Below are 12642 nucleotides of genomic sequence, written 5' to 3' on the forward strand. Positions count from 1 at the left end.
GTTTATTCACTTCCCTTAATAACCATTAGGGCTTCCCAGGTGGTGCAGTGGTAAAGAATCTCTCTGCCAGTGCAGGAGACACAAGAGACATGGGTTCAATCCCTGTATGAGGAAGATCCCCTGGAGCAGGAAATGACAACCCACTCCAGTATTCTTGGCTGGAAAATTCCATGGACAGAGGAACCTGGCAGGGTACAGTCCATGGGGTCACAAAGAGTTGGACATGACTGAGCGTGCACATATAATAATCCATTAAGAATCCATTAATTTATCTAAATCACTCCATCTTGTGGAAGAACTGATGGAAAGAGAGAGCATATCAGATTTATTCAGAGGGCTTTCAAATTATACCACCATGATCCTTCATTAAATTCTAATGATTCTACCCAGCATCCATTGAGAATTAGTACCAAAGAGACCATAGTTACCAATAGGTTTTAATGTAGAAAATAGTTTATAAAGTGACTAGTGTAAAACTTTATTTAATCTACTTACATTATTAATCCATATTTCCTTTTGCATAAATTTCACTAGTTTCTGAGTCCCTTGAAAGCAGACTTCCCTTTACTTGCTCTCAAACTACCTATTTTCAGTGTCAAGGGAGATACTCTGTCATTCAAGTATTTGAAAATTTAATGAACAATTCTACCCTGGACTGTTCATCCTACATCCTCTCCGTGCCCTTCATGGTACAGTGCAATGGTGGATCAAGAAGTTTTGCAAAGAAGACAAGAGCCTTGAGGGTGAGCGTAGTGACTGGCCATTGGGAGTAGACAGTGACCAACTGAGAGCAATCATTGAAGCTGATCCCCTTACAACCACACGAGAAGTTGCCCAAGAACTCAACGTCGACCATTCTACAGTCATTCAGCATTCGAAGCAAATTGGAAAGATGAAAAAGCTAAGTGGGTGCCTTATGAGCTGACTGGAAAAAAAGAAAAAACATCATTTTGAAGTGTCGTCTTTTATTCTACACAGCAACAAACTATTCTTCAATCGGATTGTAATATGTGACGAAAAGTGGATTTTATATGACAACTAGTGACCACCAGCTCAGTGGTTAGACTGAGAAGAAGCTCCAAACCACTTCCCAAAGCCAAATGTGCACCAAAAAATTGTCATGGTCACTGTTTGGTGGTCTGCTGCCCATCTGATCTACTGCAACTTTCTGAATCCTGGCAAAATCATAACATCTGAAAAGTATGCTCAGCAGATCAGTGAGATGCACTGAAAACAGCAACATCTGCAGCCAGCATAGGTCAACGGAATGGGCCCAGTTCTTATCCATGACAGCGCCTGACCACATGGTTGCACAACCAATGCTTCAAAAGTTGAACGAATTGAACTATGAAGCTTTGCCTCATCTGCCATATTCACCTGACCTCTCACCAGCCAACTACCACTTCAATCATTTCAACAACTATTTGCAAGGAAAAATGCTTCCACAACCAGCAGGAGGCAGAAAATGCTTTCCAAGAGTTTGTGGAATCCTGAAGCATGGATTTTTACACTATAAGAATAAACAGACTTACTTTTTGTTGGCAAGATGTGTTGATGGTAGTGGTTCCTATTTTGATTAATAAGGATGCATTTGAGCCTAGTTATGATGATTTAAAATTCACTGTCTGAAACAGCAGTTATTTTTGTACCAACCTAATACCAGATACTTTTCTAAGCACCTTGCATGTATTAATCTGTGAGGTAGGTATTATTCCAGTTCTCTATATCTGAAAACTGGAGTAAAGAACTGCAAAATAATTTACCTAAGGTCCACCTGCTAATAAATGGTAGAGCCATCACTAAGGTCCAGCAGTTCCTGGCCTTATACTCACTGGGTATAATGTGCTTCCATACTTTTTCTGATTTCTTTGAAAAAGCAATAACTTAGCCTATTCTGTTTACATTTGCTAATATCCTTAGGTTTTTTTGGACTTCCGTTGTGGCTCAGCTGGTAAAGAATCCACCTGCAATGTGGGAGACCTGGGTTGGGAAGATCCCTTGAAGAAGGGAAAGGCTACCCACTCCTGTATTCTGGCCTGGAGAATTCCATAGACTGTATAGTCCATGGGGTCACAAACTTTCACCTAGGTTTTGTTATTCCTTATTATCTTAATATCCCTCCAGTTCCTACAGAAGCAAATAAGAAAGATTTTATATTATATGCTATATTGGTAAAATCCCAGTCTGGCTTGCATTAACTCTAATCATCATTTCTCTGAAACTGAATAAAGAGAACAATTTTGTGATCAAAACCTTAAAACATCACCCTTACCAATGGCCTGGCAGTCACAGAAGCCCCACTCCTGCCACAGAGTGTATTCAAAACAGCTCTATTTGAATTTCTGATACCTTAAAAAAGGGTTTTGGTCCTCAGAACATATAGGATTACTACTACCACACTTTGACAACCTCTCAACTTTTAAGATTTACTACCATGGCATGTATGTCCAGCTTCCCTGTGTTGGTGAGTCGTTGGTGATAACAGTGAGCACTCAAGGATTCCTGTCTAAAAACCTGTTCTGTTTTTGCAGTGGATAGTCTCCTGAAATACACTGGCTATGGGAATGCTGCAGGACTGTTGGCGGCCAGGGGCCTCTTGGCTGGAGGAAGAGGAGATAATTGGTACTCAGAGGACGAGGACACAGACACTGAAGAATACAAAAATGCAAAACCAAAGTATAGTATCACATTTCTTTTCACCTAACTTTGTCTGCCTTTGGATTGGTTATTTGCCTTTCACTTCCTTTGTCTTTCATTTCTCTTCTTTTGTGGATTTGGAAGCTTTCTGTTTAATACTGTTTTAGAGGCAGTTGCATAGCTAGTGCCTTAGAGAATGACTTCAAGTGATTGAGGAAGGATAATACTGCAAGAAATGTTTTGCTGCATGATGCTTTTAACATGCTCATCATCCTCTCCTAAGTATTAAGAGAGGTAGTGTTTTTCGACGTCTCCTGTCACATACTTAAAGGATATTGTTGCTTATTTTGTGCTCTCCTTTCCATAAGTTGAGATTTTATAAGGTATAACCAAGACCAAGTATTTAAGTTGGCTATCTGATGCTTCAGTCTTTCTCAGAAATCTAAATGTAGGTTCCATACATTCTGATCTTTCCTCTTGTGTGAAAGCCTTTATAAGTCAATCAAGTAAAGCCACAAGGCACATTACTAGCCAAAGGAAAGAAATCTGGCTCTGTGGTAAATTTTAATTAAGCAACTAGGGAACTATCTTTTAGCAGAGGCATTAGTCCACTGGGTAGGCAAGCCAGAGACTCTTATCAAGTTTTCCTTGACTCATTGGTTGTAAGTCAAAGACACTAGTTGTCTCTCATCCTGAAACGAACCACCTCTACTCTCTTCTACCCACTTCCCATCCTTTTCATCCCCCTCTCAACTCCAATCCCAGCTAAATTTCTTAGTTTCTACTTATTAGGAGTTATTTGAGCTCAGTTTTTTGGTTTGCATTACTGAATGTTAAAAGGGTATGCCCTGCCCTATCAATGATGACATCGACATATGCTCTTTTCTACCCACAGTCTTCTAGAGTGTGATGTGGGTCACGTAGTAGTAGATCGAGGCTGGAAAAATGATTATCTGCAAGATACAGCCCATTTTTAAAAGTGTAGATTGTGCCTTGTTGAAGTGACAATAATGGGTTGTCAGAAGGTAAAAAAGATCACTCCCTAGTTTGATGTAGTTTCAAAACCAAAATCATTGCCAAAGCCAATGTAAAAGAAACAAAAAAATATCCTTCCCTAATCAGACAAGACTTATAGGGCCTGTATTCTAAGCAAATCAGGTCTGAGTAGGTGGTGTTACTTGTGGCATCCCCAGATCTTTCAGCCTTGGTAAGATCTTACAGAGTGTGTCCCAGAAGAAAAAGGCTTTGGGGGAAAAAAAGCTAGCAGTGACTGTAAGCGTTAAATTCTTAAGACTGACACCATTTAGATGTTATAAATTGGGCGTCTCTATCAGATATTTGAAGCTAAGGTAGAAAAATAATATATTAATCTTTGCATAATTATAGAAGTCATCATTCTAAATTATTCTTGCTAGCTCTTGACTTTTTTCATTTCATAAACTGTATTTCCATATTAGTTTGATATCCTCTATTTGAGACATTAAAATATACCACTTAAAGAGTCTCATATTTTTAAATTAAGGAAGAAATTACGTTAAGCATTCAGTGTGTCCCAGGGTATGTGGACACAGTCAGCTAACATAGGAAATTCTTGAGTACTCATGAATGGTTGACATCATTGCATCTCAGTGTGTATTTTTTAATTTGTTTGGTGGATGACTTCTAAAATGGCATTGATCGTATATCAAGCAGGGCTTCCCTGGTGGCTAAGACAGTAAAGAATCTGCCTGCAATGCAGGAGACCCGGGTTCTACCCCTGGGTTGGAGAGATACCTTAGAGAAGGAAATGGCTACCCACTCCAGTATTCTTGCCTGTAGAATTCCATGGACAGAAGAGCCTGATTGGCTACAGTCCATGGGGTTACAAAGAGTCAGACATGACTGAGTGACTAACATATATCTAGCAAACACAAGAACACTACTATAACAAGAAAAACCTCAGAAAAAATACAATAACATTGGGTCTCTCCCAATAGTACAGGAAATAGAAATGTGTTACATTATGGAAGTGATGTTAGATTTCAGGAGAGCACTGCTTTTTATTTTTATTTTTTTAATTTTATTTTATTTTTAAACTTCACAATATTGATTGGTTCTGCCATATATAGAAATGAATCTGCCACAGGCATACACATGTTCCCCATCCTGAACCCTCCTCCCTCCTCCCTCCCCATACCATCCCTCTGGGTCGTCCCAGTGCACCAGCCCCAAGCATCCAGTATCGGAGAGCACTGCTTTTTAAAATCAAGGACCATGATGTGTGATATTGTTATTGTCTTGACTCTTGACCATGGAAAGATTTTGTGTTTAGGCCTTACATCCCTGGTTGGAATCTTCTTCAGCCTTTGGACCTGGCCTGTATCATTAATATAGGAATGGTGTGTTAGTGTGGCCAGAATAGTCACCATTGTGAAATCTTGTTGTGTTTCTTAAACATCTTTCCTCTTTCAGGTGCAGCAGTGTTTCATATGTTAATTTAAAATACTTATTAAAATGGTTCCCATGGAAGTGGTGGTAAACAAAGTGCTTTGCAAGCAAGATAATCCTTTGTGCTTTGGACAGTGATCCACAAGCTCAAAGAACTTCTTCCTTTAAAATTGTTATGAAAACTCCTTAGCAATCTGGTCAAGTTTATAAAGTCAGCATCTGAAAGGATGACTTACTCCCCTACCGCCTGATTAACCATCACCAATCAGTGCTCTCAGGATCACAGCCTGCTTCTCTTATGATGCACTTATTCACAAACACTGTTAGTATTGGCAGAAGCAGAGAATTACCCTTCATTCAGTTGGCCCTCATCCCGTTGTCAAAAATATAAGTGGATTCTGATTAATGCACCAAGGTAACCTGTAATCCTTTAGTGGAATCTGAAACTAAGAATAGTATGGAGCTTACATTTAGGCCATGAGAGACAGTTAATATCACAACAGTCCTTTCTGTGTCAAGATAAATGTATTTAATGGACTGGAAATAGCTTTCTGCAATTAACATACTTAGAGAAAATACAGTCATAGAATCAAGTATATGCCACACAGGTTTTTGGTGTATATCTAGCCATGTTTGTAAAAAAGTAATTAAATAAGCACTGGTCCTGTATAAAAGAGAAACCACATTTCTAAATACTGACTTTATACCTGTTTCTTTTATGCCTCTGAGCATGAAGGCCCCTTGACTGTATTGGTGATATAATGTACAGGGCTTCCCAGGTGGTGCTCGTGATAAAGAACCTGCCTGCCAGTGCAGGAGACATCAGAGATGCAGGTTCAGTCCCTGGGTTGGGAAGATTCTCTGGAGAAGGAAATGGCCACCCATTCCAGTATTCTTGCCTGGAGAATCCCATGGACAGAGGAGCCTGACAGGCTATAGTCTCTAGGGTTGCAAAGAGTTGGACATGACTGAAGTGACTTAGCACACATTTCTAAATTCTAACTTTATACCTGTTTTTTTCCACCTCTGAGTATGAAGGCTCCTTGACTGTATAGATGGTATAATGTAACTGATTCCTGTGGTTTGTACATCATTCCAAACATCAGTTGACAGATGTGTACCGTAGTGACATTTGACTCATTTTAGACTAGTTGCCTTCAGGCCTCGTATGGTATATAGGAGCCTATGAGTCCAAAAGCGTATCTTTAAAAAAGAGCTGCTGTATGGAGGGGCAGAAGAAGAGAAGGGCCAAAGTGTATAGAACTCTAGGATGCCCTGTTGTATTCTTAATACACCACACTAGTTCATAATTACGCCCATCAGATTAAAATTATTATACTACTAAGCAATTCAGGGGTGTTTCCTTCTTGACCATGTATTTTTCAACAGTAGCTATGGCAGCAGCTGTATAGATATTATAGTTTCTTCAGCACAAATGACTTGGTTTTCTTTTGTCAAGATTTTGTTATGCTGCTTTAAGTCAAGTCCCATTATAATTTTCTCCATATCTTGGGGTTATACAAATGAAGAGATAGCTTTGTTTTTAATATTTCTTGAAGTAGATAAACCAGAACTAGGACTTGAAGATTTCTCGTTTTGCCTAGTTTAGACTATGATGGTATATTTATGTATAGTAGGTTGTAACTAGCCTTTCTAGGAACTAGAATTAATTTCCTGTAAGCAGTCATGAAACACAATCTAAATTCAGATCTCTAAAGACCAAAATTGAAAATAAAATCACTGCCTCTACTCCCATGCATACTGGTTAACTCGCCTTTGTGATATTTACAATTCATACCAGCTTTGCACTTTGAAAATTGAGTTCTCTGACTTTTCTTTTGTATTTTAATTTGAGTAAATGACCAGCAAGAGGTATGTTATCTGAATCTACAGTATTGAGCTTTACTTCAGATTTTATTTCCTACTGATTTACAACCATAGTTTTTTATATCCTTTATATCAAGGATAGCACTTGAAACAGCCCAATATAAGAAACATATAAAGCACTGTAATTTTAAAAGTATCTTGGAGCTTTTTTAGTTGCCTAGATGCAACTTGGTGTATTTATGTGTATTCAGTATGTCTACTTATATTGCTGATCCATGATACTTAATAATTAATAAATGAATTATACCACATTACCCTATTTCTTTGCATTGTTAATAGAATGCAAAATCTGTGATTAAGACATTGTTCCATAATTTATCCTACTTCTTAAATGTGAAATCAGTCTTATATAGTAATTCTCAAATTTTCACCTCAGTCACCATTATTAACTGGTATCTCTTTAAAATATCTTAAAACTGGATTTAACCATAGCAAACGCCACAAAAAACCTAGTTATTGTGTGGCTTCTTTAGTTAATGAAGATTGCATGTGCAGCTCCATGGTGATGATTTAACTTAATAAACTAACTCACTGGATTCAAGGACTTTTGGCTTGCTTACTTCTTGACAAGTAGCTCACTATGCTAGTAGCTGGTGTTTATTAAATGGGACTCCCTGGTGGCTCAGTGGTAAAGAATCTGCCTGCTAGTGCAGGAGATGTGGGTTCGATCCCTGGGTTGGGAAGATCCCCTGGAGAAGGAAATAGCAACCCACTCCAGTATTCTTGCCTGGGAAATCCCACAGATAGAGGAGCCTGGCAGGCTACAGTCCATGGAGTCGCAGAGAGTCGGACATAACTGAGTGAATAAATGACATTTACTGAGTATCTAATGTGTTGTACTAAGAACTTTCATAATATTATCTCATTTAATCTTCACAGCAAACTTTGGGCTAAAGGTTATCCACATTTTACAGATGAGGAAAATAAAGCTCAGTGGTTTCCAGAACTTGTCTAGCGCACACAATTCATGAGCAATCAGGTGACCTAACTCCAGAGCTGGTCTTTTTTGAGATTTTTGTTTGTTTTTGAGGTAGGCAAAGCAGGCTTTATTGTATTTTTCACTTTGCCTTAATTTGAGGGTAAAATATACATAAAATTTACCATTTTAAGCATACAGATTTGTGGCACCATGTACATTAATGTGTAGCCATTACTACCATCTATCTCCAGAACTTTTCATCTTCCCCAACTGAAACTTTTATCTATCCCCTGTCCCCACAACCCCTTGTAACTCTTGTTACACTTTCTCTGTGAATTTGCCTAGGAACCTCATGTAAGTGAAATAATATTCAATATTTCTCCTTTTGTGACTAAGTTCACTTAAAATGTCTCTAAAACACATCCATATTATAGCATGTGTCAGAATTTCCTTCCTTTTAAAGGCTGAGTAGCATTCCGTTGTATGTATTTACCACATTTTGTTTATCGATTCATCCATCAGTGGATACTTGGGTTATTTCCACCTTTTGGCTGTTGTAAATAATGCTGTGAATGATGAATGTGAGTGTATAAGTTTGGGTATATACCCAAAGGGGAATTGCTAGATCATATGGTAATGCTATGTTTAATTTTTTGAGGAACTGCCATACCATTTTACATTCCCACCAGCAGTGCACAAGGGTTCCAGTTTCTCCATATCCTGTCCAATACTTATTATTTTTCAGGTTTTTCTTTTAATATCTTAGCCATCCTAACATGTGTGAAGTCAAAGCTTGTGTTTTAACTGCTACCATATTCTTCAGGGCCAATCAAAAGGAGAGATGAGTTTGCCCTTCACGTAATCTCCCTGTTCTTAGAGCATCTCTTATCTTTCTTTGATACAACCAAAATAGAAAATAAGAGAAAATATATTTTTTATAAGTCCTGATATCCCTGAAAGTTAAAAGTTTCATTCAGTTCATTCTGATTCACATAAATCTCTCAGGTGATTCTGGCTCTCCCTTCATAGTACATTCAGAAATAGTCACCCCTCACTACCATCACTGCCACTATTCTAGTCCAAGCTCAAATTTTATCTCCCTCTGAGATCATTTTAAATAGCTTCCTCACTGGTCTTGTTGCTTCTATCTTTGTCATTCTTTACTCATTCTTTACTTTTTTTACTTTACTTTTTACTTTACTTCTTTACTTTTTTTTGTCATTCTTTTAGTTCTCAACACAGCAGCCAACGTGATCTTTATAAAAATGTAAGTCGGACATTACCACTGCTCAAAACTCTCCAAAGGCTAAAAATCAAAGTCCTTATGGTGATGTACATGTAGCCTTTCTCACTGTGCTGTCACCCGGTGATTCACTGCTTGTCACGCTCCAGACACACTCCCGAGGCCTCGGCACTGACTGTTCTTCTGCCTGGAATGCCTGTTCTCCAGAGAGCTGTAAGGCCATTCCCTTGGCTTCTGCACGTCTTAACTCAGTTATCGTCTTCCTGGTAAAGTCTGTTCTGTCCCCACATTAAAAATTGCCACACCCCTACCTTCACCACTCCACCTCACACTTGCTTGCTCTTGTTTCTTCATAGCACTTACCACCTTCTAACATACCATACAATTTACTTATTCATCTAGTCTGTTTTTCCCAGTAGAAGATAAACTCCATGAGAGAATTTTTTTTATTCATTGAGATGTCCCCAAAATAGTGCCTCATGTGCAGTAGGCATTCAGTAAATTTTGGTTGAATATATTAGTTTTTTTAAGGTGTTTATAAATTTAAGTTGGTCAGCCCCTTCTTATCATGAGGATAACCAAGACAGATGAGGTCCCTGCCCTCTTCAGGCTCCACATCTAGCTGGGAAATGGGGCCAAGGGATGGAATTCAAGAAAACAGGGTATGGTAAATTTCCACTCTATTTATTGTTTTATGGGTGGCAGATATTATGGAGAGTTTTTCCTGGCAAGATATTTCTAATTTCATGAGCACATAATGTCTCCTTTCCCACCCCACTGCTCTCTTCTTCCTTAGTTTGGACTCAAAAACGCCTTCTCCTAAAAGCCCTGATCCCTTTCCTAGAGGTTACACATCGTTAGTCCATAGACTAGATTTAGCCCACAAGTAGGTTTTGCTTCACTTGCCTGATGTTGCATTGGTTATTTGGTTTTATGTTTTTAATATCTGTTTTACATAGGGCTTAAACTAATTTAGAATTCATATCTTTCAGATGAAAATTTAGATTCGTAACTTCTTTTGAAAAGGTGGAAGTTCTGATGACATTAGGCCTACAGTGCCACATGGTACCTGACTGAGCTGCGTGACTGTGGCCCCGTCATACCAGGCATAAGCTCCTTCGATTTCATAACGTACCTTCTTTGTTCATCGTATCTGCCTTAGCCTCTGCAGGGACTTGACTTTACAGCTTGTTAACCAGGATGCTTGGAGTAAAATTTGACCCATGTTTTTTAGAGATAGATGTTAACTTTCTTATAGCTCAGGGAACATTTAATAGCTCCTTTTTTTGTTTTAAGTGAAGTAGTATAATGCAATTGATGTTGGCCAAATGTAGCAACAATTTGAAGAGTAAAAGTCTTAATCCTTTTGTCTGCAGACCTATAGCTGCAGTCATATAATGGCATTATATATAATACAAAATTCTTGATGCAATATCACACAGAAGAGTTAGGATTGGAGTGATGAAAATATGGGGGCCGGGAGCAGAGACAAGGTGGGAAAAACTAGGATAAATATAAAATTACCCAATAAAGTATCTACCGCAGTTAGTGTACTTAAAGTATCTTAGGACCGAGTCTTGGACAAAAAACCAGTCCTAGAATTTCAGTGTTAAGATTCTGAAACCTGGAAAGTTACATCTCAGACTATACTCTTAAGGTTATAAAGGTAGCAGTATTTGTTCAGCGAAAATACTCTTTTATGAAACCTCACTCTGTTGCTGTGGTGGTGACTATTATTTGTTTTCTCTTTTTCTGGGTGGGGAAACTGCATGAGATTGGTTTGAAGTGGGGAGCAGGAGGGGAGACAGTGTCTAAGGCTGCCTCCTGCCCCCTGCATATTGGCGTTTTTGATTTTTTTTTTTTACCATAACTGAGTGGCAGAGTTCAGCAACTTCTGTGTGCCATGGTGGTGGTTATATTCTTCTGAGTATCAGCTTGGGGTTTGGGGCGGGGAATGTTTTTTTAAGGAAAAAATTGAAAGTTCAATTCCCAGAGTGTTTTGGGGGGGGGGGGTTGGAATGTTTTACTACATGGGTAAAGGATGGGGTAAAGGATGGTAAGTTCTTATTCTGTAAGAGTGAATTTTATGCTCAGTGAGCAAAGCATTGTATGACTCTAGTAGCTAATTTCACAGCAAGTTGTTAAATCATTTTAGCAGCATTAGACTTGAGGTCAGCTTGTAGAAAAGAGTCATCATTTCCACTAAGTCCTTAAAAGAACCAAGAAAAGAATCAAATGTGCCCTGATCCAGGAATCATGTCCTGACTTCATGTGCTGTGGTATCCTCCTGACAGATTTTTTTCCCTAAGGCACAAGATGGCCTGTGCTAATTTCATTATATTCTAAAACATTGTGTGGATCTAATTTTTTTTGTCACCCTTCCATTGAGCTTGAAAAGAGAAGACTTCTCTTAAGAGACAGATGAGCATGACCTAAAGTAGTTAATACACCTGTCTTGCCTTATACCTTCTTCTAAGGCCGTATTTCTTTTGTCTGCTTGGAAAGTGGCATGTGCCTTATAATAAATACCTTTACTTACTTATTTTTAAGACTAGTTGTTTTTCTAATTTAACAGGCAGCAGAAGAGAAACCAGTGAAAATATGTCCTGTTGTTTTATGCCTAAGCAAATAAGAGATGAGTGGTGGAATTACATTTTCAGTGTGGCATCTGGAGACTTCTTAAAAATTACCTTCTCAGAAGCCTTGGGTCCTCTTTGTTCCTGACTTTGGGGAAATATGATGACCCCGTTGGAGAAGGCAATGGCAACCTACTCCAGTACTCTTGCCTGGAAAATCCCATGGACAGAGGAGCCTGGTAGGCTACAGTCCATGGGATTGCTGAGGGTCAGACACAACTGAGCGACTTCACTTTTCACTTTTCACTTTCATGCATTGGAGAAGGCAATGGCAACCCACTCCAGTGTTCTTGCCTGGAGAATCCCAAGGGACGGGAAAGCCTGGTGAGCTGCCGTCTATGGGGTCACGCAGAGTCGGACACAACTGAAACGACTTAGCAGCAGCAGCAGCAGCAGCAGCAGCAGCAGCAGATGACCCCGTTCAACATTTTTGTTAATGGCCACCAACTCGAGGCCTTTTTCTTTTATGAGCACCTGATGCTTCCCAGGTGGCACAGTGGTAAAGAATTCACCTGCCAATGCAGGAAATGAGGAGACTTGGGTTTGATCCCTGGAGGGGGCAGATCCCCTGAAGTAGAAAATAGCAACCCATTCCAGTATTCTTGCCTAGTAAATCCCACGGACAGAGGAGCCTGGCAGGCTACAGTCCATGGGTCACAGAGTCAGACACGACTTAGCAACTGAGCATGCATGAGCACCTGAAAAAAAGGAGAGGGACTAGTAGCACACAGTGAGCGTCTTAGCTAGGCTTTATCCCAGCGGTTCGTAACCTCAATGTGTATCACAATCAACTGGGGAAAAAATACATTTAGTTGGTTTCAGGTGAGGCCCAGGTCGCATCTTTAAAGTTTCTCAGATGATTGCAGTTTACAGCCAAAGCTAAGAATCACTGA

General features: G+C 39.2%; 1 protein-coding gene across 7 annotated transcripts in view; it reads left to right on the forward strand.

Annotated features, from left to right (window-relative positions):
• The window catches only part of RIC8B (RIC8 guanine nucleotide exchange factor B), a 100571-nt gene that overhangs the window by 70827 nt on the left and 17102 nt on the right, over positions 1-12642 (forward strand). For all 7 annotated transcript variants that reach the window (XR_011566672.1, XR_011566674.1, XR_011566673.1 and 4 more), the window contains exon 8: positions 2532-2676. Coding sequence is in view for 3 of the 7 variants with exons in the window: in XM_070789658.1 (XP_070645759.1) it covers positions 2532-2676 (145 nt within the window). In the remaining 4 variants the exon portion in view is untranslated. The remainder of the gene's footprint in view (positions 1-2531; positions 2677-12642) is intronic.

Source organism: Bos indicus, chromosome 5 (genome assembly GCF_029378745.1).
Source record: "Bos indicus isolate NIAB-ARS_2022 breed Sahiwal x Tharparkar chromosome 5, NIAB-ARS_B.indTharparkar_mat_pri_1.0, whole genome shotgun sequence".
Taxonomy (NCBI): domain Eukaryota; kingdom Metazoa; phylum Chordata; class Mammalia; order Artiodactyla; family Bovidae; genus Bos; species Bos indicus.